This window comes from Pleurodeles waltl, chromosome 9, assembly GCF_031143425.1.
Source record: "Pleurodeles waltl isolate 20211129_DDA chromosome 9, aPleWal1.hap1.20221129, whole genome shotgun sequence".
Taxonomy (NCBI): Eukaryota; Metazoa; Chordata; class Amphibia; order Caudata; family Salamandridae; genus Pleurodeles; species Pleurodeles waltl.
In genome coordinates, this window is record NC_090448.1 from 2,730,369 (window position 1) to 2,757,768 (window position 27,400).

General features: G+C 51.2%; 1 protein-coding gene across 1 annotated transcript in view; it reads right to left on the bottom strand.

Annotated features, from left to right (window-relative positions):
- Positions 1-22,452: 22,452 nt before the first annotated feature.
- Positions 22,453-27,400, bottom strand: part of LOC138258684 (zinc finger protein 1 homolog) — a 165,952-nt gene continuing 161,004 nt past the window's right edge. The window contains exon 7 of the mRNA XM_069205985.1: positions 22,453-26,692. Within this exon, the coding sequence (XP_069062086.1) occupies positions 26,016-26,692 (677 nt within the window). The 3' untranslated portion in view covers positions 22,453-26,015. The remainder of the gene's footprint in view (positions 26,693-27,400) is intronic.

The window sequence follows — 27,400 nt, forward strand, 5'->3', positions numbered from 1 at the left end:
GGGTTCCCCCTTTGAACTTCTGTTTGGCCATCCTGTAAGGGGACCACTAGCTCTTGTAAAAGAAGGCTGGGAGAGACCGCTTCTTGAGCCTAAGCAAGATATAGTGGACTATGTACTAGGCCTACGTTCCAGGATGGCAGAGTACATGGAAAAGGCAAGTAAAAACCTTGAGGCCAGCCAACAACTCCAGAAGATGTGGGATGACCAAAAGGCTGCTATGGTTGAGTTTCAGCCAGGGCAGAAAGTCTGGGTTCTGGAGCCTGTGGCTCCCACGGTACTTCAGGACAGATGGAGTGGCCCTTACCCAGTGCTAGAGAGAAAGAGTCAGGTCACCTACCTGGTAGACCTAGGCACTAGCAGGACCCCCAAAAGGGTGATCCATGTGAACCGCCTCAAACTCTTTCATGACAGGGCAGATGTAAACATGTTAATGGTTACAGATGAGGACCAGGAAGCTGAGAGTGAACCTCCCCCTGATCTCATCTCCACTGACCCTAAAGATGGCTCAGTAGATGGAGTGGTCTACTCAGACACCATCTCTGGCCAACAGCAAGCTGACTGTAGGAAAGTCCTACAACAGTTTGCTGAGCTCTTTTCCCTAAGCCCTGGTCAGACACACCTGTGTACCCATGATGTGGACACAGGAGACAGCATGCCTGTCAAAAACAAAATGTTCAGACGGTCTGACCAAGTTAAGGAAAGCATCAAAGTGGAAGTCCACAAGATGCTGGAATTGGGAGTCATTGAGCACTCTGACAGTCCCTGGGCTAGCCCAGTGGTCTTAGCCCCCAAACCTCACACAAAATATGGCAAGAGAGAGATGAGGTTTTGTGTGGACTACAGAGGAGTTAATTCTGTCACCAAGTCAGATGCCCTTCCCATTCCAAGGGCAGATGAGTTAATTGATAAATTGGGTGCTGCCAAATACTTTAGTACCTTTGACTTGACAGCAGGGCACTGGCAAATAACAATGGCACCAGGAGCAAAAGAAATGATAGCATTCTCTACACCTGATGGGCACTATCAGTTTACTGTGATGCCCTTTGGTTTAAAGAATGCCCCTGCCACCTTCCATAGGTTGGTCAATCAAGTCCTTGCTGGCTTGGAGTCCTTTAGTGCAGCTTATCTTGATGATACTTCTGTCTTTAGCTCCAGCTGGCAGGATCACCTGGTCCACCCGAAAAAGGTTTTGCAGGCCCTGCAAGCAGAAGGCCTCTCTATCAAGGCATCCAAATGTCAGATAGGGCAGGGTACTGTGGTTTACTTGAGACACCTTGTAGGTGGAGGCCAAGTTCAGCTACTCCAACCCAAGATCCAGACTATTCTGGACTGGGTAGCTCCAAAAACCCAGACTCAAGTCAGGGCATTCCTTGGCTTGATTGGTTACTATAGGAGGTTTGTGAAGGGATATGGATCCATAGTGACACCCCTCACAGAACTTACCTCTAAGAAAATGCCCAAGAAGGTGAACTGGACTGTAGAATGCCAACAGGCCTTTGACACCCCGAAACAAGCTATGTGCACAGCACCAGTTCTCAAAGCTCCAGATTACTCCAGGCAGTTCATTGTGAAGGCTGATGCCTCTGAACATGGGATAGGGGCAGTTCTGTCCCAAACAAATGATGATGGCCTTGACCAGCCTGTTGCTTTCATTAGCAGGAGGTTACTCCCCCGGGAGCAGCGTTGGAGTGCCATTGAGAGGGAGGCCTTTGCTGTGGTCTGGTCCCTGAAGAAGCTGAGACCATAACTCTTTGGTACTCACTTTGTAATCCAGACTGACCACAGACCTCTCAGATGGCTAATGCAAATGAAAGGTGAAAATCCTAAACTGTTGAGGTGGTCCACATCCCTACAGGGAATGGACCTTTTGGTGGAACACAGACCTGGGACTGCCCATGCCAACGCAGATGGCCTTTCCAGGTTCTTCCACTTAGAAAATGAAGACTCTCTTGGGAAAGGTTAGTCTCATCCTCTTTCGTTTGGGGGTGTTGTGTAAGGATATGCCTCCTTGGCATGGTTACCCCCTGACTTTCTGCCTTTGCTGATGCTAAGTTATGATTTGAAAGCGTGCTGGGACCCTGCTAATCAGGCCCCAGCACCAGTGTTCTTTCCCTAAACTGTACCTTTGCCTCCACAATTGGCACAACCCAGGCACTCAGGTAAGTCCCTTGTAACTGGTACCCCTGTTACCAAGGGCCATGATGCCAGGGAAGTTCTCTAAGGGCCGCAGCATGTCTTATGCCACCCTAGGGACCCCTCATTCAGCACATACACACTGCTTCACAGCTTGTGTGTGCTGGTGGGGAGAAAATGACTAAGTCAACATGGCACTTCCCTCAGGGTGCCATGCCAACCTCACACTGTCTGTGGCATAGGTAAGTCACCCCTCTAGCAGGCCTTACAGCCCTAAGGCAGGGTTCACTATACCACAGTTGAGGGCATATGTGCATAAGCACTATGCCCCTACAGTGTCTAAGCAAAACCTTGAATATTGTAAGTGCAGGGGAGCCATAAGAGTATATGGTCTGGGAGTTTGTCAAACACGAACTCCACAGCACCATAATGGCTACACTGAAAACTGGGAAGTTTGGTATCAAACTTCTCAGCACAATAAATGCACAGTGATGCCAGTGTGCACTTTATTGTAAAATACACCCAGAGGGCATCTTAAAGATGCCCCCTGAAAACATACCCGACTTCCAGTGTGGGCTGACTAGTTTCTGCCAGCCTGCCACACACCAGACATGTTGCTGGCCACATGGGGAGAGTGCCTTTCTCATTCTGTGGCCAGGAACAAAGCCTGTCCTGGGTGGAGGTGCTTCTCACCTCCCCCTGCAGGAACTGTAACAACTGGCGGTGAGCCTCAAAGGCTTACCTCCTTTGTTACAGCGCAATAGGGCATCCCAGGAAGTGGAGATGCCCGCCCCTCCGGCCACTGCCCCCACTTTTGGCGGCAAGGCTGGAGGAGATAATGAGGAAAAAAGGAGGAGCCACCCCCCAGTCAGGACAGCCCTTAAGGTGTCCTGAGCTGAGGTGACTCTTACTTTTAGAAATCCACCATCTTGTAGAAGGAGGATTCCCCCAATGGGATTGGGGATGTGCCCCCCTCCCCACAGGGAGGAGGCACAAAGAGGTTGTAGCCACCCTCAGGACCAGTAGCCATTAGCTACTGTCCTCCCAGACCTAAACACACCCCTAAATTCAGTATTTAGGGGCTCCCAGAACCAAAAAAGACAGATTCCTGCAACCTAAAGAAGAAGAAAGGCTGCTGACCTGAAGCCCTGCATTGAAGACGGAGACGACAACTGCTTTGGCCCCAGCCCCACCGGCCTATCTCCCCACTTCGAAGAAAACTGCAACAGTGACGCATCCAACAGGGTCCAGCGACCTCTGAAGCCTCAGAGGACTACTCTACATCTAAAGGACCAAGAATAAAATAAAATAAACTAAGAAAATATATTTTTCTATATAAAAACCTATTGGCCTGGAGTAAGTCTTTGAGTGCGTGTTCCTCATTTATTGCTTGTGTGTGTACAACAAATGCTTAACATTGCCCTCTGATAAGCCTACTGCTCGACTACACTACCACAAAATAGAGCATTAGAATTATCTAATTTCGCCACTATCTTACCTCTAAGGGAAACCCTTGGACTCTGTGCACACTATCTCTCACTTTAAGATAGTATATACAGACCCAACTTCCTACACCCACGAACTAATGAAAGTGACAGGCGTGACATGGGCGTGGTTAGAAGCCCACATAGATTAAAACATGGTCTAGAGTGCTTGTGCGCACTCGACCCTAATGATGCTACTCCAGCAATGCAAAGAGGCCTCTATAGAGAAAAGCCCTGCACCATTTTTAAGCCTGAATTGAGTAGGCGGTAAAATTCTGACACAGTGAAGATGCAGAATGACGAAGTGAAATGTAAATTTCACTGTGTCAGTTCTGCGTGGAAATGCCTAACCTGCGCATATTGAGCTGGTATAGTGTGACACAAGACTTTACAAATCGAAGCATTAGGCCCAATGTGCCAATTTGTAAATCTGGAACACTGTCGAGCGTTTCTAGAGCCACGGCTTCGTCAATAAAAAATGATGCAATGGTGGTGCAAATGTCTTTGTAAATGAAGCCCTGGGTTTTTATTTTAAGAGCTACAAGACTCTAAACAAATTAGGTTTTGATTTTAAGAGCTACATGTTTTATTACGTTCTGCATTCACACGTATTACTAGCGCAACCAAGAATGTCAAATAAGGCATTAATAAATGGAATGTATATATGATTAATAGGCAGAGAAGGCCCAAACTAGTTTTTTGAGGAAACTACATTTACCATGATGCAATGGGGCTGATTATTTGCTGGGATGTTAGGCAGGTGTGCTCCAAACTGTTTGTGACTTTAAAAAGGCTCCCTTGAGCCACTGGGCTGACGAGCTCTGGAGCAGGCACCAGCATGCCAGTGAAGAGGTATTGAAACCAGATGATTAATGGCAGCATTTCCAGCACCCCGCAAATGTGCTTTATTTGTTCTCTGCTGAAGAAGGGATTAACCCAGAAACACATGTGTCCAGAGATGCACAGCAAAGGCTGCACCTATTTAGAGGTGAAATATTTAAAAGTAACAGAGTTCGTTTTTTGAGGAAACTACATTTACCATGATGCAATGGGGCTGATTATTTGCTGGGATGTTAGGCAGGTGTGCTCCAAACTGTTTGTGACTTTAAAAAGGCTCCCTTGAGCCACTGGGCTGACGAGCTCTGGAGCAGGCACCAGCATGCCAGTGAAGAGGTATTGAAACCAGATGATTAATGGCAGCATTTCCAGCACCCCGCAAATGTGCTTTATTTGTTCTCTGCTGAAGAAGGGATTAACCCAGAAACACATGTGTCCAGAGATGCACAGCAAAGGCTGCACCTATTTAGAGGTGAAATATTTAAAAGTAACAGAGTTCGTTTTTTGAGGAAACTACATTTACCATGATGCAATGGGGCTGATTATTTGCTGGGATGTTAGGCAGGTGTGCTCCAAACTGTTTGTGACTTTAAAAAGGCTCCCTTGAGCCACTGGGCTGACGAGCTCTGGAGCAGGCACCAGCATGCCAGTGAAGAGGTATTGAAACCAGATGATTAATGGCAGCATTTCCAGCACCCCGCAAATGTGCTTTATTTGTTCTCTGCTGAAGAAGGGATTAACCCAGAAACACATGTGTCCAGAGATGCACAGCAAAGGCTGCACCTATTTAGAGGTGAAATATTTAAAAGTAACAGAGTTCGTTTTTTGAGGAAACTACATTTACCATGATGCAATGGGGCTGATTATTTGCTGGGATGTTAGGCAGGTGTGCTCCAAACTGTTTGTCACTTTAATACTCAGACCGCCACGGTGATACAAACAAACAAACAGCGCAGCGGTCATCGCCAACAGGCAGGCGGAGGACAATGTACCGCCTAAAGTATCACAACCTACCAATCCGCCACCTTTTCCGGGGCGGATTCCCAGTGAACAAAAACACGGCGGAAACAGGACTTCGAAGGGAAAACGCTCACCTCTACTCACCCCACGAGGAATCCGGACACCATGGACCCCGAGCTCCAGATCCTGCCAGCCCTTATCTTCTTGCTCCTCTACCAGGAGCACGAACGCCGGCGGCGAAGACCACAGTGAGTACTGCACCTACAACACAGGGGAGGGGGGAGGGAAAAAACAGGGGGACACACACGCAATACGCAACATCCCCACCCCAACCCTCACCCACGACAACACACACACTAATACATATTGATACATTACAGTTGCGCCCCCCAACCCCACTGGAAGAATGCAAAGACAAAAGGAAATGAGTGTAACCACTTTAATATATTAAAATCCAGGACTCAAAAAAAAAAATATATATATATATATATATATATACACTATAAATAAAATATACACCAAGAATATTAGTCCAGGTAGTGCTCCATTGAAGTCTGTGGAACTCTGGGCCCACACTGCATGGGCGAGGCCCACACTCAATCCCCGACCATGAAGGAGAGAACACTGCAGGGGCATCAGATAGCAATAAAACAGGCACCTCAGGGGGAAGGGCAAGGGGGGGCACCTCAGCCGGTTGAGTGCGCAATGCCAAATCCACGAGAGGGCCACATGCCCACTGTTCCATCCTGGGGAGTGCAAAGCCACAGTCTCTCATGTCTCTACAGTGGGTGGGTTGCCCACTGTACCATCCTGGGGAGTGCAAAGCCACAGTCTCTCAAGTCTCTACAGTGGGTGGCTTGCCCACTGTTCCTTCCTGGGGAGTGCAAAGCCACAGTCTCTCAAGTCTCTACAGTGGGTGGGTTCCCCACTGTTCCATCCTGGGGAGTGCAAAGCCACAGTCTCTCAAGTCTAACAAGTGGGTGGTTTGCCCACTGCTTTATCCTGGGGAGTGCAAAGCCACAGTCTCTCAAGTCTCTACAGTGGGTGGTTTGCCCACTGTACCATCCTGGGGAGTGCAAAGCCACAGTCTCTCAAGTCTAACAAGTGGGTGGTTTGCCCACTGTTCCATCCTGGGGAGTGCAAAGACAAAAGGAAATGAGTGTAACCACTGTAATATATTAAAATCCAGGACGCAAAAAAAAATATATATATATATACACTATAAATAAAATATACACCAAGAATAGTAGTCCAGGTAGTGCTCCATTGAAGTCCGTGGAACACTGGGCCCACACTGCATGGGCGAGGCCCACACTCAATCCCCGACCATGAAGGAGAGAACACTGCAGGGGCATCAGATAGCAATAAAACAGGCACCTCAGGGGGAAGGGAACACCCACAGTCTCTACAGTGGGTGGTTTGCCCACTGTACCATCCTGGGGAGTGCAAAGCCACAGTCTCTCAAGTCTAACAAGTGGGTGGTTTGCCCACTGTTCCATCCTGGGGAGTGCAAAGCCACAGTCTCTCAAGTGGATGCCTTTCTCCACTGGTTCTGGAGGGGGCTTTGTGCCCAGAGTGCTTCATTGTGCCAAGGACTGAGGTAGTGGATGTGATACTCCACTGGTTCTGGAGGAGGCTTTGTGCCCAGAGTGCTTCATTGTGCCAAGGACAGAGGTAGTGGATGTGATACTCCACTGGTTCTGGAGGGGGCTTTGTGCCCAGAGTGCTTCATCCTGCCAAGGGCTGAGGTAGTGGATGTGAATCTCCACTGGTTCTGGAGGGGGCTTTGTGCCCAGAGTGCTTTATCCTGCCAAGGACAGAGGTAGTGGATGTGATACTCCACTGGTTCTGGAGGAGGCTTTGTGCCCAGAGTGCTTCATCCTGCCAAGGACTGAGGTAGTGGATGTGAATCTCCACTGGTTCTGGAGGGGGCTTGGTGCTCGTGACGGACTCAGTAGCGTCAGTGCCCTTGGCGCCCATGGGCCAGCGGTGCTATTGGCGGTGGTGCCCTGTTCAGCGGTGCTTGTGGCGGTGGTGCCCTGTTTAGCGGTGCTTGTGGCAGCGGTGCCCTGGTCACGATGCTTGTGGCGGCGGTGCCCTGTTCAGCGGTGCTTGTTGCGGCTGGGTCCTTTGCAGTGACTCAGCTGCTGGCGGTCCTGTCTGGCCCAGCGGGGCTGGTGCTGGCAGAGGCCTCCTGGGCAGCAGTGCCGGTGGAGTTGGCCTCCTGGGTAGCAGGGCTGGTGGCGGTGGCCTCCTGGGTAGCAGGGCTGGTGGCGGTGGCCTCCTGGGTAGCAGGGCTGGTGGCGGTGGCCTCCTGGGCAGCAAGGCTGGTGCTGGCGGAGGCCTCCTGGGCAGCTGTGCCGGTGGCGTTGGCCTCCTGGGCAGCAGGGCTGGTGGCGGTGGCCTTCTGGGCAGCAGGGCTGGTGCTGGCGGTGGCCTCCTGGGTAGCGAGGATGATGGCGGTGGCCTCCTGGGCAGCAGGGCTGGTGGCGGTCACCTCCTGGGCAGCAGGGCTGGTGCCGGCGGAGGCCTCCTGGGCAGCTGTGCCGGTGGCATTGGCCTCCTGGGCAGCAGGGCTGGTGGCGGTGGCCTTCTGGGCAGCAGGGCTGGTGCTGGTAGTGGCCTCCTGGGTAGCGAGGATGATGGCAGTGGCCTCCTGGGCAGCAGGGCTGGTGGCGGTCGCCTCCTGAGCAACAGGGCTGGTGCTGGGGGAAGCCTCCTGGGCATCTGTGCCAGTGGCGTTGGCCTCCTGGGCAGCAGGGCTGGTGGCGGTCGCCTCCTGGGCAGCGGGGATGATGGCGGTCTTCTCCGCTGTGCTGCTCTTCCCAGCCTTGCTGACTTTTTTGTGGCCCTTCCCCACCTTGGAAGGTGTCGCAGCTGTATCCACACTCCCACCTGTACCCATGGGAGCGGCTTTGGTGGCTGGAGACTTCCACCTCTCCCGCCGGGCACTGGCCAACTTTTGATGCTTGACAGGTGGGGGACTGTCCGTGCTGTGGCTCTGTGCCACACTGGCTGCCCTGGTGGCCGGTGCACTCCAGATTCCAGTGACTACAGGCACCACTGGTCCGAGATGTTGTGGCTGAGGTGCTAGGTTGGGACCTGGAGAGTCGGGCCTTAGGAGATGGACGGGGTGGAGGAGGTGTGGGAAAGAGGTCAAGGTTGGACAGGAAAAGTTTTTTGGGAACACTGGGACGGGTAGCTGGAGGGGGTTTGGGAGTGGAGGAAGAGGTTGTGGTTGTAGGATGTGTTCGTTTGGGGACTTTGGGTGAAGGTGCATGCACTGGAGGCTGTCGTGAGGTGGATGGCTGTTGGGTGGGTGTGTGCCTGCGTTTGTGTATCTTGGGAGGGGGCGTCACAGACACACTGGGAGAGGACACAGGGGACGTGTGAATGGCAGTGGAGGTGGTGACTGCACGTGAGCGGGGTATGGTAGTGGGTGTGCTGGTGATGGAAGTAGTGGCTGTAGATGTAGTGCATGCAGGTGTGAGTGTAGACAAGACAGGGAGGGAGGAGGGAGACGAGGAGGAGGGGACACAGTGGATGTCGGTGTGTCTGCATGTGTGTGATGCTTGCGTGAGTGCCTGTGGGATATGTGGTGCTTATGTTTGCCAGAGCTTCCCTTGTGTGTTGACGTGTGTGCATGCTGGTCTGAAGGTGTGCTTGGGATAGGCTGAGGTAGAGGGGATTGGGTCTGGGTGGAGGAAGTTGGAGGGGGGAGGCTAGAGACAGGGACAATGGCTGCCATCAGTGCTGAGGCCAGAGTCTGAAAAGCTCGCTGAAGGGCCGCCTGACCAGAATGAATGCCGTCCAGGAATGCACTTGTTTGTTGCAATTGCCTTTGCCCTGGATGGCATTCAAAATGGTAGACTGCCCAACAGTGCGGGACCTGAGGAGGTCAATGGCCTCCTCACTGAGGGCAGCAGGGGTGACTGGGGCAGGGCCTGAGGTGCCTGGGGCGGAGGTGGTGCCCACCCTCCTGGGTGAGCGGGCACGGGGCAAAGGCTGAGGGGCTGCTGGGAGGGCGGTGCTGGTAGGGGGGTTGGCGGCTGTACCTGTAGATGTGGGGTCACAGATGCTGCCGCCACCACAAGGGAGCTCCCATCAGAGAACGAGTCCGTGTCACTGGTGTCAGCTCCTGTCCCCACAGTGGAGCTACCCTCACCCTCCATCCCACTGGTGAACTCCAAGTGCCGTAGTGTCGCCCTCCATGGCCATGTGGGATGCAGCTCCCTCCTGCTCCGGTGCCACTGCTCCTCCGCCTGATGATGCTAATGCACACAAGAACAGGGGGACCACAAAAAGGGGGGGGAGGTGGAGGCGACAGAAGAAAGACATGTTGAGTGCATGCATTACCGCTACCGTTGGCGGACACGACAGACACAGAAGCCCCCTGCACTACGCCGCGGCTTGGCCTCCACTATTCAATCCCTGGGACATGGCCTACAAGGCTATGGACGACATCTGCACACATGGATGACACAGGAGCCTGACTAGGTGTACTTGGCACTGTACACAGGTGGGTTTGGGTTGCCACAGGGTTTGCCAGAACAAGGGGACCTAACTAGCACACTCGCCCTGGCCTAGGGAAACCCAAAGCCCACCTCCCCCACCCAGACACCTCCACTGCGCGCAAAATCAGCAGAATGAGAGTGTACTCACCCCCTTGTGGCTGCTGTGATGCCCTCTAGCGCCCATCCAACTCCGGGTACGCCACTGCCAGGATCCTGAACATCAGGGGGGTCATGGTGCGACAGGCAACCCTCCCACGTCGGGAGGCCATCCCCAGCTGAGCCTCCGCCGTCTTCTTGCTCCATCGGCGAATGTCCTCCCATCTCTTACGGCAGTGGGTGCTCCGTCTGTGGTAGAACCCCAGGGTCTGTCGTCCTTGGCAATGGCACGCCAAATATCTTTTTTCTGGTGGGAGCTGACCTACATCAATTGTACACGGGGAAAAGAAAAGTTATTACCAAATGCACCGTCACAGTCATTGGCCTCCATCCCTACCCTTGCCATGATGCACATGCACCCACTGTCGTTTCATGCACGCCTCAATCTCCCCCCTCCCATCTTTCATCCACCCCACTCCACACAGGCATAGCCCATATAGCATGCTCATAGTGTATTTACCTGTTTGTCTGGAGGACCGTAGAGTAGCGTGTACTGGGGGAGGACCCCATCCACAAGTTTCTCCAACTCCTCCGATGTGAAGGCAGGGGCCCTTTCCCCAGACGCACGAGCCATTGTCTCTTCCAGACCGAGGTCACAGCAGCACTTGCAGTGTAGGTCCTCTCCTGTCGAAGATCAGGTATCGAGTGATTGAACAGATAGAAAATGGCGGTCACGTCCGCGGCGGTGCGTACCGTCACCGCCGGCGTACATCGTCATTGGCTCCTGGGACCCATAGGGTCCAATGTTAACCAATGCAGCATTGCGCTGCGGTCTTCGACCGCCTACCGCGACGGTGTACAACGCCAGCGCAGTTACCTCACATCCCATTGTCCCACTTTACAGGTCAGGCAGCCGCCATTTCAGGGGCCCACATGGATTAATTTTTAACTGCATCACACATACCTAGGCCTTGCCTCAACACTCATACAGACCAAATATTGGATTATGATTCGTGTTCTGTGTAAGCTGTGGGTACGTACCTCTGAGTTGGTTGACTCTGTGCTCGCTGTTGTCCTTCATAGGCACCGTGCGCTGGGACATGTGAGGAGATGGCGGCATCCTCCGGTGTATAGACCGCTGGTGGACCTGTCGACAATGGAGGAAAGACATGTGATCATCACCTACAGGCTTGACAGTGCCACAATCCTGGAACTGTATGCCCAGCTGGAGCCAGACCTGATGTCAGCTATCCGCCATCCCACAGGAATCCCCATTTAAGTGCAGGTGCTGTCAGTACTCCATTTCCTTGCAAGTGGGTCATTTCAAACAACAGTGGCCATAGCATCAGGGATGTCCCAGCCTATGTTTTCCAACGTGTTGTCCAGAGTGTTGTCTGCCCTGCTGAAACACATGCGGAGCTACATCGTTTTCCCTCAGGTGGAGGATTTGCCTACAGTGAAAGGAGACTTCTATGCCCTGGGACATATCCCCAACATCATAGGTGCCATTGATGGGACACATGTGGCTTTGGTACCCCCCGCAGGAGTGAACAGGTGTACATAAACCGGAAAAGTTATCATTCCATGAATATGCAGATGGTGTGTTTGGCAGACCAGTACATCTCCCATGTTAATGCCAAGTTCCCTGGCTCAGTGCATGAAGCTTACATCCTGCGGAATAGCAGCATCCCTTATGTGATGGGTCAACTCCAGAGGCACCGTGTGTGGCTATTAGGTGAGCACCTGGAAGCAAGTCTGTGGGAATGGTTGTCTGGGTTTGGGGATATCCCTACAGGTTAGTGCGTGTCTAACAGTTGTCCCTCGCCATTTGCAGGTGACTCTGGTTACCCCAACCTGTCATGGCTACTGACCCCAGTGAGGAATCCCAGGACAAGGGTAGAGGAACGCTAAAATGAGGCCCATGGGTGAACTCGGCGGATAATAGAGCGGACCTTCGGCCTCCTGAAGGCCAGGTTCAGGTGCCTCCATATGACAGGTGGATCCCTATTCTACTTACCAAAGAAGGTGTGCCAGATCATCGTGGCCTGCTGTATGCTTCACAACTTAGCTTTGCGATAACAGGTGCCTTTTCTGCAGGAGGATGGTCCAGATGGCGGTGTTGTTGCAGCTGTGGAACCTGTGGACAGCGAAGACGAGGAAGCAGAAGAAGAGGACACAGACAACAGGAACTCGGTGATCCTGCAATATTTCCAGTGAGACACAGGTAAGAATACAAACCTGCCTACTACATGTACTTTAACACTACTACCTCTCTACTGTCTGTCGTTTTCACCCAGTGTATGGTCACTGAGTTGTCACTTTCCCTTACAATTTCACAGATGTGGGTCCCACTGTGTGACATCTGCTTTGTTTCCTCATGGACTAGAGCTGTGTGAAATAGGTATGTTGACATTATGGCCCATATTTATACTTTTTGACGCAAAACTGCACTAACGCAGTTTTGCGTCAAAAAAATTAGCGCCGGCTAACGCCATTCTGAAGCACCATGCGGGCGCCGTATTTATTGAATGACGTTAGCCGGCGTTAGCCGCCGGCGCCGTCTGGTGTACGTTAAAAAAAACGACGTACACCAGGCAGCGCCGGCGTAGGGGCATATGGGGCTTGGGCGTCAAGAAATGGGGCAAGTCAGGTTGAGGCAATTTTTTCGCCTCAACCCGATTTGCGCCATTTTTTTTTCACTCCCAACCCCCATAGAAATGACTCCTGTCTTAGCAAAGGCAGGAGTCATGCCCCCTTGCCCAATGGCCATGCCCAGGGGACTTCTGTCCCCTGGGCATGGTCATTGGGCATAGTGGCATGTAGGGGGGCACAAATCGGGCCCCTCTATGCCACAAAAAAAAATAAAAAAAAACACTTACCTGAACTTACCTTAATGTCCCTGGGATGGGTCCCTCCAGCCTTGGGTGTCCTCCTGGGGTGGGCAAGGGGGACAGGGGGTGTCCCTGGGGGCATGGGAGGGCACCTCTGGGCTCCTTCAGAGCCCACAGGTCCCTTAACGCCTGCCTTTTGCAGGCGCTAAAAAACGGCGCAAAAGCGTCCGTACGTCATTTTTTTTGACCCGCCCACTCCCGGGCGTGATTTTTGCCCGGGAGTATAAATCCGACGCACATGCCTCGGAGTCGATTTTTTAGACGGGAACGCCTACCTTGCATATAATTAACGCAAAGTAGGTGTCCATGCAAAAAAATGACGCAAACTCCATGGACTTTGGTGCTAGACGCGTCTAACGCCAAAGTATAAATATGGAGTTAGTTTTGCGTCGAAATTGCGTAAAAAAAAAACACGCAATTCCGGCGCAAACGGAGTATAAATATGCCCCTATATATGAAAGAGCATTTTGACACTGTAATTGCTAATACACTATTTCGAAATCACAGACTGGCTCCAGATTGTTTTGTGCTTCAAGGGTGTTTATTTAAGTGCTCAATATTGGTGGGGTTGGAAAATGGTGAGGGGTGATGGTGGAGGAATGTCCATGGCAGAGTTCAGTCTATTAGTCTCACAGGTGCATTGCCCAAATGGGCATAGGAAGTGGAGCTAGGGCAGTTTGAGGATGGACAGGGTGACAAAGTGGGACAGACAGATGACATTCAGGGTGGTCTCATTTCTTGGCGGGGGTCTTGGTATCGTTCTCTGTCTTTGTTGTGGATCTCAGAGACCGCTTGCTGGGTGGTTCTCCCTCTGCAGGGGTGGGGTGCTGGTGTGGTGGTCCTGTGGCGGTGCCTCCTTTCCACTAGCGCCGGCAGAGGTGGTGGGCAGTTCATCGTCTAGGCTAGTGTCACGGTCCCCTTGTTGTGCCACAGTGTCCCTCCTGGTGTTGAGTACTTCCTTCAGCACCCCTACGATGGTGCCCAGGGTGGAATTGATGGCTCTGAGTTCCTACCTGTAGCCCAAATACTGTTCCTCCTGCAGGCGCTGGGTCTCCTGAAACTTGGCCAGTACCATTGCCATTGTCTCCTGGGAGTGGTGGTAGGCTCCCATGATGTTGGAGAGGGCCTCGTGGAGCGTGGGTTCCTTCGGACTGTCCTCCCCCTGTCACACAGCAGCCCTCCCAGTTCCCCTGTGTTCCTGGGCCTCCATCCCCTGGACCGTGTGCCCACTACCACTGCCCCCAGGTCCCTGGTGTTGTTGGGTTGGTGGGTTAGCCTGGGTTCCCTGTAGTGGTGGACACACTGCTGATTGACGTGTCCTGGGGACAGAGGTATGGGCCCGCTGGGTGAGTGCTGTGCTGGTGTTTCCAGAGGGGCAAAGCTCTGTAGTGGCCTGTGACTGTGTGAGGGGAAGCGACTGTCCCGAGGTCCCCGATGGGCCGGGCTGGTCATCTAGATCCTGTTGGACAGAGCTGCTGTCATCACTGTGGGCCTCTTCTGTTGGTGGTGTGGACATGTGTGGACCCTCCTGTCTGGTGACATTGGGTAGGGGTCCTGCAGGGGTATAAAAGGATGTTTATTACATCCCCCTGCCGCTGCAGCTCCTCCAGCTCCTCCAGGTTCCTGAGACCCACCTCACAGTAAGTACCCCCCACCTCCCAGCCCCTCGCTCTGGCCCGCGCTACTCACCTGCTCCTGCTTCTTCTCTGTTCTTCCTCCTCGCTCCTCGTCTGTAATCTTCTTCTGTACTCTTCTTTTCCCCGTCTTCTCTCTTCTTCTGTGTGCTTCTCAGCCTCTCCTGTCGCCTCTCTTCTTCCTCATCTTCTTCTGTGGTCTTCTGCCTTCTGTTCTTCGTTTTCTGTATCTTCCTCTGTGTTCTTCTTTTCTTCTGTTCTTCCGGTCTTCTGTTCTTCTGTTCCTCCGGTCTTCTGCTCTTCTGTCTTCTGCCTTCGGCTCTTCTGCCTCCTCTGTCTTCTTCTCCCCGCGCCTGCCCTCCTGCTCCTGCCTCATCCCCCTCTCTCACTCGCCTCAACCTCTCTATCACCCCTATCTAACCCGTTCACTATCTACCTCCCTCACTCCTCCTTTCTACCTATCTCTCTATCTCTCTATCCCACTATCTAACTCCCACACTCTCCACCTCCTCCTATCTACCTATCTCTCTATCTATCTATTTCTCTATCTATCGATTTCTCTATCTATTTTCTCTATCTATTTCTCTATCTCTCCCCCCTTCCCGCCATCCCCTCTATTACCTATCTTCCTATCCTCTCACTCTACCTCTCACCCTCACCCACCTCTACAACCCCCCTCCCCTATCTTCACAACCCTACTCCTATCTTTCTCCCTAATCTCCTAAACCTCCTAACACTCACCCCCTCCACCCTTAAACCCTCCTCCCCCAGCTCTTCTCACTCTACCTGTCCCCCCCCTTGCGCTTTCCCACCGCGACCTCCTGCACGCCCCCGCCCCCATTCGCCCCCAGCTGACCCCCCCCTCCTACCTCATATGGCGGCTGCTGCGTGACAGTGGTAGCGAACCTTGACCCAAGGGTAGGTCGGTCCCCCTGCCGCTGCAGCTCCTCCAGGTTCCTGAGTTCCTGAGACCCACCTCACAGTAAGTACCCCCCACCTCCCAGCCCCTCGCTCTGCCCCACGCTACTCACCCTCTCTCCTGCTTCTTTTCTTCTTCTCTGTTCTTCCTCCTCGCTCCTCGTCTGTAATCTTCTTCTGTACTCTTCTTTTCCCCGTCTTCTCTCTTCTTCTGTGTGCTTCTCAGCCTCTCCTGTCGCCTCTCTTTTCCATCATCTTCTTCTGTGGTCTTCTGCCTTCTGTTCTTCGTTTTCTGTATCTTCCTCTGTGTTCTTCTGTGTTCTTCTGTTCTTACGGTCTTCTGTTCTTCTGCTCCTCCGGTCTTCTGCTCTTCTGTCTTCTATCTTCTGCCTTCGGCTCTTCTGCCTCCTCCGTCTTCTTCTCCCCGCGCCTGCCCTCCTGCTCCTGCCTCATCCCCCTCCCTCACTCGCCTCAACCTCTCTATCACCCCTATCTAACCCGTTCACTATCTACCTCCCTCACTCCTCCTTTCTACCTGTCTATCTATCTCTCTATCCCACTATCTAACTCCCTCACTCTCCACCTCCTCCTATCTACCTATCTCTCTATCTATCTATTTCTCTATCTATCGATTTCTCTATCTATTTTCTCTATCTATTTCTCTATCTCGCCCCCCCTTCCCGCCCCCCCTCTATTACCTATCTTCCTATCCTCTCACTCTACCTCTCACCCTCACCCACCTCTACAACCCCCCCTCCCCTATCTTCACAACCCTACTCCTATCTTTCTCCCTAATCTCCTAAACCTCCTAACACTCACCCCCCTCCACCCTTAAACCCCCCTCCCCAGCTCTTCTCACTCTACCTGTCCCCCCTCTCCCTCGCGCTTTCCCGCCGCGACCGCCTGCACGCCCCAGCCCCCCAGCTCCCATTCGCCCCCAGCTGACCCCTCCCCCCCTCCTACCTCATATGGCGGCCGCTGCGCGACAGTGGTAGCGACCCTTGACCCAAGGGTAGGTCGCTCCCCCTGCCGCTGCAGCTCCTCCAGCTCCTCCAGGTTCCTGAGACCCACCTCACAGTAAGTACCCCCCACCTCCCAGCCCCTCGCTCTGCCCCGCGCTACTCACCCTCTCTCCTGCTTCTTTTCTTCTTCTCTGTTCTTCCTCCTCGCTCCTCGTCTGTAATCTTCTTCTGTACTCTTCTTTTCCCCGTCTTCTCTCTTCTGTGTGCTTCTCAGCCTCTCCTGTCGCCTCTCTTCTTCCTCATCTTCTTCTGTGGTCTTCTGCCTTCTGTTCTTTGTTTTCTGTATCTTCCTCTGTGTTCTTCTGTGTTGTTCTTTTCTTCTGTTCTTCCGGTCTTCTGTTCTTCTGTTCCTTCGGTCTTCTGCTCTTCTGTCTTCTGTCTTCTATCTTCTGCCTTCGGCTCTTCTGCCTCCTCCGTCTTCTTCTCCCCGCGCCTGCCCTCCTGCTCCTGCCTCATCCCCCTCCCTCACTCGCCTCAACCTCTCTATCACCCATATCTAACCCGTTCACTATCTACCTCCCTCACTCCTCCTTTCTACCTATCTCTCTATCCCACTATCTAACTCCCTCACTCTCCACCTCCTCCTATCTACCTATCTCTCTATCTATTTCTCTATCTATCGATTTCTCTATCTATCTATTTTCTCTATCTATTTCTCTATCTCTCCCCCCCTTCCCGCCACCCCCTCTATTACCTATCTTCCTATCCTCTCACTCTACCTCTCACCCTCACCCACCTCTACAACCCCCCCTCCCCTATCTTCACAACCCTACTCCTATCTTTCTCCCTAATCTCCTAAACCTCCTAACACTCACCCCCCTCCACCCTTAAACCCCCCTTCCCAAGCTCTTCTCACTCTACCTGTCCCCCCCTCCCTCGCGCTTTCCCGCCGCGACATCCTGCATGCCCCCGCCCCCCAGCTCCCATTCGCCCCCAGCTGACCCCTCCCCCCCTCCTACCTCATATGGCGGCCGCTGCGCGTCCGCGCGCCGGAGGCATGCCAGAGGCAAGCCCGTCTGCGCCCGTCCGTGCCTGGCCCGCGCCCAGCGCCACGACCCCTGGTCCCCAGCTCTCCCAAGCCCCGCTGATCCGCTACGACCCCACCACCCTCCACGCCCTCAACCCAGGACGCTCCAACACCTGCTTCCAAGCTCACCCCAAACGCACCCATGGACCCTTCGCCTGCAACTCCTGCAAACGCATTTTCTACCACGCAACTACCACGACCACAAGCCCACGCGCCATCAACCACCTTAAGTGCATCCTGGTCAACGCTCGTTCCGTCCACAAGCACGCCGTTGAACTCTGGGACCTCCTGGACTCCACAGCCCCGGACGTCGCCTTCATCACGGAGACCTGGATGAACGCCTCCTCTGCTCCAGACATCGCCACCGCCATCCCCGAAGGCTACAAGATCTCCAGAAAAGACCGCACCAACCAAGTAGGAGGAGGTATCGCCATCGTCTTCAAAGACTCCATCAGCGTCACCACCTCCACCGAAGATACCCCTCTCGCCGCTGAACACCTGCATTTTCAGATTCGCACCGACCCGAGGACCACCCTCAGAGGATCCCTCGTCTACCGTCCTCCCGGACCGCACGCCCCTTTCAGCGACGCCATCGCCGACTTCATCTCCCCGCACGCCCTCGCTTCACCGGACTACATCCTCCTAGGCGACCTCAACTTTCATCTGGAACAAAACAACGACCCCAACACCACCACCCTGCTCGACAACCTCGCCAACCTCGGCCTCAAACAACTGGTGAACACCGCCACCCACATCGCCGGACACAGGCTTGACCCTATCTTCTCCGCCAGCAAACACGTCTTCTTCAGCCACACCTCCGCTCTACACTGGACCGACCACAGCTGTGTCCACTTCACATTCCGACGCGAGACCCGCCACTTCCGCACTCAACCCATCCCGCGTCGACAGTGGAACAAGATCCCCGAAGAGCAACTCTTCTCAGCACTCGCCGCCAACCAACCCACCCTCACCACCGACCCCAACGACGCAGCCCTCAACCTCACAAACTGGATCTCCAACTGCGCAGATAACCTTGCTCCCATCAAACGCACACATCGACAGACCAACACCAAAAAACCTCTCTGGTTCTCTGACACCCTCAAAGAATCAAAGAAAACTTGTCGCGCCCTCAAGAAGGGCTGGCGCAAGGACCACACCACGGACAACATGACCGCCCTCAAGAACGCTACCCGCAAACACCACCGCCTGATCCGCACTGCTAAAAAGAACTTTTTCACCGACAGACTGGACAAAAACAGCCACAACAGCAGAGAACTCTTCAGCATCGTCAAGGAGTTCTCCAACCCCAACGCCAACACCGTCACGCCCTCACAGGATCTGTGCGAATCCCTCGCCACTTTCTTCCATCGCAAGATCAGCGACCTCCACGACAGCTTCAGACAACAGACCCAACATAACACCACCGAACCCGCACCCCCGGCCATTACCCTCAACAACTGGACCCACATCAACACTGAAGAAACCAAATCCATCATGAACTCTATCCACTCCGGCGCCCCTTCGGACCGCTGTCCTCACTTCATCTTTAACAAAGCCGACGACATCATCGCCCCGCACCTCCAGACCGTCATCAACTCTTCTTTTTCTTCTGCTACCTTCCCCGAATGCTGGAAACACGCCAAAGTCAACGCCCTACTAAAGAAACCTACGGCTGACCCGAGCGACCTGAAAAACTTCCACCCCATCTCTCTTCTGCCTTTCCCAGCCAAGGTTATTGAGAAGACCGTCAACAAACAGCTGACCACCTTCCTGGAAAACAACAACCTGCTCGACCCTTCACAAACCGGATTCCGAACCAACCACAGCACGGAAACCGCCCTCATCTCAGTCACTGACGACATCAGAACCCTGATGGACAACGGTGAAACAGTCGCCCTCATTCTCCTCGACCTCTCGGCTGCCTTCGACACCGTCTATCACCGCACCCTAATCACCCGCCTCCGCTCCACCAGGATCCAAGGCCAGGCCCTGGACTGGATCACCTCCTTCCTCTCAAACCGTTCCCAAAGAGTTTACCTCCCTCCGTTTCGCTCAGAACCCACCAAGATCATCTGCGGCGTCCCACAAGGCTCATCACTCAGCCCGACACTCTTCAATGTCTACATGAGCCCCCTCGCCAACATCGTTCGCAAGCACGACATCATCATCACCTCCTACGCCAACGACACCCAACTTATACTCTCCCTCACCAAGGCCCCCGCCAGCGCCAAGACCAACCTACAAGAGGGTATGAAGGACGTCGCAGATTGGATGAGGCTCAGCCACCTAAAGCTGAACTCTGAAAAAACGGAAGTCCTCATCCTCGGCAACACCCCGTCCGCCTGGGACGACTCCTGGTGGCCCACGGCCCTCGGCACCGCACCGACCCCCACAGACCACGCCCGTAACCTCGGCTTCATCTTGGACCCTCTTCTCACCATGACCAAGCAATTCAACGCCGTGTCCTCCGCCTGCTTCCTCACCCTCCGCATGCTCCGCAAGATCTTCCGCTGGATCCCCGCTGACACTAGAAAAACCGTGACCCACGCCCTCGTCACGAACCGCCTGGACTACGGCAACACCCTCTACGCCGGGACCACAGCCAAACTCCAAAATCGCCTGCAACGCATTCAAAACGCATCGGCACGCCTCATCCTCGACGTACCCCGCAACAGCCACATCTCCGCTCACCTGAGACACCTGCATTGGCTCCCAGTCAGCAAAAGGATCACCTTTCGACTTCTCACACACGCACACAAAGCCCTCCACAACAAGGGACCGGAATACCTCAACCGACGCCTCAGCTTCTACGTCCCCACCCGCCTCCTCCGTTCCTCTGGTCTCGCACTCGCTGCCGTCCCTCGCATCCGCCGCTCCACGGCGGGTGGGAGATCTTTTTCCTTCCTGGCGGCCAAGACCTGGAACTCTCTCCCCACCAGCCTCAGGACCACCCAGGACCACTCCACTTTCCGGAGACTCCTAAAAACCTGGCTATTCGAGCAGCAGTAACCCCCCCCTTTTACCCTAGCGCCTTGAGACCCGCACGGGTGAGTAGCGCGCTTTATAAATGTTAATGATTTGATTTGATTTGTGTGCCATGGTGTGCAATAGGTGGGTGAACGTGTACCCCAGTGCTTGCATTCCTGTGTGGGACCTTGTGTGATGGTGGTTTAGGGGGTGTATGGGTATGTGCAGTGGCCATGCTTTGGTGATGGGTGTCCATGCTTTGTTGTTGTATGCAGGGCTTGGTGTTGGGATGGGTGGTTTCTGATGTTAGGACATTTGTGAGGAGTTGGAGTGATGGGGGTGAGGGTAGGGTGGGTGTATGTATGGCATACAGGTGGGGGGGGGATGTAATAGTTAAGAGTTGACTTAACAGAGTCCATTCCTCCATCTACTCCTGCGAGGCCCTCAGGATGCAGAATCGCCAAGACCTGCTCCTCCCATGTTGTTAGTTGTGGGGGAGGAGGTGGGGGTCCGCCGCCAGTCCGCTGAACCGCAAGGTGGTGTCTTGAGACCACGGAACGCACCTTCCCCCATAGGTCGTTCCACCTCTTCCTGATGTCATCCTGATTTCTTGGGTGCTGTCCCACTCCGTTGACCCTGTCCACTATTCTGCGCCATAGCTCCATCTTCCTTGCAATGGAGGTGTGCTGCACCTGTGATCCGAATAGCTGTGGCTCTACTTGGACGATTTCCTTCACCATGACCCTGAGCTCCTCCTCAGAGAACTTGGGGTGTCTTTGCCGTGCCATGGGGTGGTGTTGGTGATGCGTGGGGTCGTTTGTGTAGTGATAAGTGGGGTGATATTTAGTGGTGTGTTGTGTGAGGTGCGTGGAAGTTCTGTGGGTGATGGTATTGTGTGCCTGTGGATGCTTGGTAGTTGTTTGTGGTGTCTCTCTCTGGCCTTCTCTCGGTAATTGTGGTCGTAGGAGTTTTAGGGTGATGTGGGTGTGTGTTTTATATTGTAATGGGTGTGTGGGAGTGGTGTGTGTGTATCAGGTGTGTGTGTTTCAAATTGTCCAATGGGGCTGTGTTTTGTAAATGTGTGTGTATTTTGAGCGCGGCGGTGTGTACCGTCAACGGAATACTGCGGTTGAAAGACCGCCGCGTGGATTCGTGTGTCATGATAGTGTGGGTGTGTTTCTGTTGGCGTGACAGTGGAGGTTTTGTTATCGCCAGTTTATCACTGACCTTTGGTGTGGCGGACTTGTGTGGGTGTCTGAATTTTGGCTGATTCCGAGCTGTGGGTCATAATAGCTGTGGCGGATTTCCGCAGCCGCGGCGGTGTGTTGGCGGGCTTCTGCACTGCAGTTAGTGGCTTTTACTGCCAATGTTGTAATGACCCCCCATGTCTACAAAGTTTAACCTATAAGAATTGTGCTCCTTGGATCATTCCCTGACACAACCATAAGAGAAGGTGACCTCCTAGGAGAGCCTGAAGGAGAAGCCCAAGTGGCCAATCCTGCCTATCAGCCACACTTCACCCTTGGCTTAAAAGAGAGGTCCGATGCGTGAATACTTTGGACTCTTCTGTCTCTGTGTGTGTAGCGGACAGAGGGAACCAGAAACCAGCATAATGCAGGGGTCTGAGTTGTCCAGACCATGCCACCAGCTCGGATATGATTCACTCTCAGTTCCTATCCCCTCCACTACGCAAAGGAAAAAACAGCACTTAGCATGAAGGAATGTGAGGATTGAGACCTCAGCCTTGGCTCTTTATGATATTTTCTGTGCCACAGCATGGCCGATTGACATTGACAATGAAATTTTAACCACCAAATAAAGTGCGTCAACCATTTTCAGGGGTATTAGCAAAATGTGTACGTCAGCAGCTGGATGAAGTCCAAGCGGGGGGTAAATCCCTTCAGCGGTTTTAGTTTAGCGATGACTAATAGTTCCTATGCAAATTAAAATGGAAAAACACATCATTTTTACGCCCTTTAATTTTAAACCCCTTTAAATATTTTTAAAATTGGAATGCAGGACCTTATCTGCATACATTAAGGGAGCAGCACATCTAATCAGCTCTGCCTTGGGAGCCAAAGGTATAGGCAAATGAAAAAAGCCCTTTCGAAGGAAAGTGCAGCTGAACCATAATTGCAGAGTGGTGGCTGCCGCTGGGTAAAGGGATGATGTTCTTGCTAGGAGAGGCAACACCTCGTAATGATTTAACCTACAATCTGTACATAAATATAACAATAGTTTAACAGTTTAACCATCAACAAACAAACTGAATAAAAAATCCTCAAGTTACATTCCTTTAACCTTACGACTGATTTCGACCTCAAAGAAAAAATAACCAGGGATGAGCAAAGAGGAAGTTGTGACAAAAGTGAACGCGTGGTTGTTTCTGCAAACCTCAATGACATCCTGTGTAAGACGTTTTGTCGTACAGTACAGTGGGATGTGAAGACAAACTTGCAATTAAAGATCCCTTCGTCATTGTGAGGGGGAAGGAAGCGATCACATTTACTGTCCTTAGAAGATATTTTGATAAGAAATCTTGGAGAAGGACAAACAAAGAACATACATACTGCGCCGTGTTCCTGAGGAGCAGGTACCAGAAAGAGTGAGTATTGCTATTCACATAGGAACAGAATTAAATTTTGTGTTTTACTGCTGAAAAACTTGAACTCACAACTAAATGTTTGGCGAAATGTATTTGTTCCTACTTCTCCAATGAACAACTCCTTATTTTGGTGTACCGCATTAGAGGTGCGTTGCTCCAAAACATTTTCATATACTGGCCAAGATGTTTGATGTATTTTTTTAGATGCCTCAAAAAACGCAAGAGTTTCTTTGAAATTGTGTTCCTGAACTCGTACAGTTAAAATATCTGTACAGCATTAAAGGGAATATACTCACTGTGTTCTACTAAGAAGGCACACTAGAACTGAACCGAACACCTAATAAAATTATTTCTCCTTTGTGCCAGTGTGTTTTCAACAAGAAAATATTTATTGGAGAAAAATATCTACGGTCCACCGCTGACAACAGGCCCAGGTTGAGGCTTGGATTCTATTAAATGTTTTAAAGCTCATATGTCATGACGTAGGTCTAGCGCAAGGGGCGTATCTAAGTCAGTGGGAAATAAAGACAGCACCACAAGCAAAGTTACGTGAGTGAATATGTAGGAATTAGGAGAGTAGAGGTCTGGAAGAATGGTAGGGGTACCAGTACGATGGGGGAAGCCCGTTTAAGTTTAAGATACAGTATAAAAAAGAGCTGTAAAACAGCTTGGTAAATACTTCTCTGAGTTGAGAACATGTCTCGGGCTACATCGTTGATGTTATGCAAAGCGCTCGACTTCTGCCAAGCGAGATCGCGCTGCCACAAACGATTACAAGCATTTGGAATGCAAACTCGTGTTTGCTCGAGTTAGAGCTCATAGCATTGTAAATTACTAACTGGACTTTTATTGCCAGACAGACTAAAAATAACAAAAGGAAGAGAGCGAGGGTGAGCTGGCCCTGGAAAAGCCCCCCTCTGCTGTGGTTTATGTTTACAGAGGGAGCTGGTGGGGAGCAGGGACGCAAGAAACACCCACACTGTTGAGGTGAAGCAGGCAAATGCCAAAAAAAAGTCCCTTACAGAAGAGATAAACAGGACATAGCATAATTACACAGTACTTTGTGCTGCTCCCAAAGTGAAAAAAGGCAGGACAAAGAGGCAGAACTGACCAATAGCAAGCAAGGACACTGCAACTAACAAATCAAAACTCTGGAACTCACTCTACTGTATACTTTAGTATACAGCAGGCCAAATGCTAACGCTCGACCTAAAAACAAGTGTTTTTTTTGTTTTCCAAAGACGAACCCCCAAAGTAGTGGTATGCTTCTGGTAGGTAAAAAAAAAATTCTCACATGCTGGGAGTTTTATAACAGAGCATGAGGAACATTTATGAGTTTTCCCATCCGGGACAGGCATGTGTCAACTGGCCTGGTCTATATAGGGTGCATAGTTTGATGCCATTGTCACTGGGGTCAGGCCTCCTCAGAACTTGTCTTAAGGCAATGACGACAGCAGCTCTGCATCGAGAAAACCAGCATTTCTCGTGAGAACACAGCCTCTGAAATCAACAGACCTTACAACTTCAGAAGAGCCAGACAGCTAAAACCTGCTTCAAGCTGAAATCGATCCACACAGGCTGTGCATGGAATAAAATGCTGCCTCCGTCTCATACTGATGTAAATCTCTGGAGGGGCTCAGGGAAGGATTTCTGGGATTTGTAGAACTCATCACATTCAGAACTGCAGGACCCTTTAGCTTTGTTCGGAGTCAGATAACCAGCTCTCACTCAAAAGCCCAAAGCAATATGTGGCTCTGGTTGGCAAAGAGATGCATGCATGCTCTGGACTTCCACGTCACTGGTCGGTCGCATGGCATAAAGAGGCAGAGTGTGGCACGGGGGCGATGGCAAGTGGCTGTGGGTCCCTTGTACACGTTGGGTGACGCATGGCAGTCTGTTTCCCTGGTCACAGAGGCTGCAGGTGTCACTCTGGCTTCCTCTGTGATGTGCATGATTCTAGTTTCTTGTTCACCTTTATTTATTTATCAAGTGTTTCTTACTCCGGCTCTTTAATGCTGCATTCTGTACTTAGCTAAAGACTTTGAGGGGCACATGTACAAAGCGTTTTCCTAGTCGCCAATGGGCCGATTTGCAGAATTGGCCCGTTTGCAACTAGAAAAATACTTTTTGAGATGCACAAAGCCCAAATTGCAATTCAGTAACTTGTTGCCAAATAGCAATTTGGGTTTTGCGATTAAGTATTAGGAAGGGGCGTGTTCAGAACTAAATTACAATCCCTGGGCACAGGTTAGCGAAGGGATCAGAATTCTGGTTGTGTGATAATTCTGTAATGTTGATTTGTAGAGCGAACTATCACGAGGGAGGGCACCATGGGTGAAAATGCACACTACCACACCCTCACTATCTCCCCCGGCAGATTTCCACACTGCAGACCTGCAGGCATTTGTTTTGGGGAAAAAGTCCTGAAAAATAAGAAAACAAGTGATTTCAACAGGCTAAAATCCCAATACTGGATGTTATGCCTCACTTTCAGGGCCAGAGCTAGGAATGTAAGGTATTTACCACACCTGGTAAATACCTCACCCCAGGCTAACAGTACTTAATGGATTTGGTAACTACCACACCGCATTCTGCAAAACTTGTAACGAAAGTCAAAGTGCGTAATTATATTACATTGACAAACAGTGTTTGCACATAATTATCAGCACCTTTAAATGTTACCCACCATACAGAATTGTATACAAGTGTCTGCACCTGCTTATTTACGGCCAAGCTCCATGTCTACAACAGAGGAGAGATAATTCATTACTCAAAAGGGTCCAGGAAATATCGATTTGGCTTTGCCTGTTTGAAGCCTTCTACAAACCTCTTTCTTCTGGAGTTTGTGAAATTTGTACTGAAGGTACCTGCCAATAGCAACAGCAAGATGAAAGGCCCACAAAGTACTTTGCTCTGAATATTTGCACCTAAGATGACAATCTGTGTTGGATATGTATCTTCTGGTGTGCACTGAGATTCCCCTTCCGATTGAAGCTTTTCTCACACTCGGCACATTGATATGGCCTTTCTCCAATGTGGGTCGCCTGATGTCTGCTGAGAATCCCCTTCTGACTGAAGCTTTTCTCACACATGTTGCACTGATATGGTCTTTCGCCCGTGTGTGTGCGCATGTGGACTATAAGATTGTCATTCCTAATGAAGCTTTTCTCACATTCATGACATTGGTATGGTCTCACACCCAAGTGGATTCTTTTGTGTTTAAAAAGAGTGTCCTTTTTACTAAAACTTTTATCACACATAAGGCAGGAGTATTGGCTCTCGCCTTGTGTGCTTGATTGACAAGCATAAGTTGTGTGGTTTGTGTGTGTCCCAGAGTCATCATATTCTGATCTTTGTATCTGAGGAATCTCCTGAAGCAAATGGAAATGTGCGGCCTTACTAAAACCACTGTTGCAATGAGAAGTTCCTTCTGTCTCTAGTTCTTGAGTAACATCTGGCCACAACTGGCGACGATAGTCTTCTTCACTCTCAGGAGCATGAAACATTTTTACTTTGTTGTTTCCAAATGGCATTTCCGCTGATGCTGTTCCAAGAATTGATTTAAAAGTTGTTGATTTTCTTTTTTTGTTCATTTCTGGCTCATCTGTTCAATTAAAACAATAATTAACAAATAGTATTCTAAATGTTATACATGTGAATGACACATTATATTCAAGTATAAAGTATGAATAGAGACAAAATAAACACAAACCAAGTTGAAATAACTTTTGATTTATGAAATTGTTGTACACTGTTTTGGAATGATTGTGCCCGACTTTAAAAAGCAAAAGATTCTGAACAAAAGTAGCAGAGAGTTAAAGGGAAGGTTACGTACATGTCATTTTAGCTTTCAGTCAGAATCTCTCTGAATCCCAAAATAGTAGAAGAAATGTGAGCTTGTGTTTTATCTCTGGGGGACTTTTTAAAAATGTATTTCATATTATAACTCATTAAATAAAAGAAAACGTCCATACAAGAGGCAACACATTCTGTCTCCTGTTTTTTAAATGCATTTAGTCCACTAATTCAGTCATTTAGCATGTAACTAAAACACTGCACTGTTTAACAGTTTAAAGCTAAAAACAACAGAAAATACGGCCCCCAAAGAGGCAGCGGACACATCTGTGACACTTGTAGGCTGCACCCGCAGCAGATCAAGAGCCTGCAGTCTCGGAGTCAGGCTGCTTTAAACAGTCCCGAACCTGCACTTGGAAGGGAGGTTCGTGCTGAAAATGCAGACTCGGAGGAAGCATCTCAGGTGAGCAATACGTCTTTCTCTGTTTGTGGGGTTCTCTCTGATGTCCATCATCGG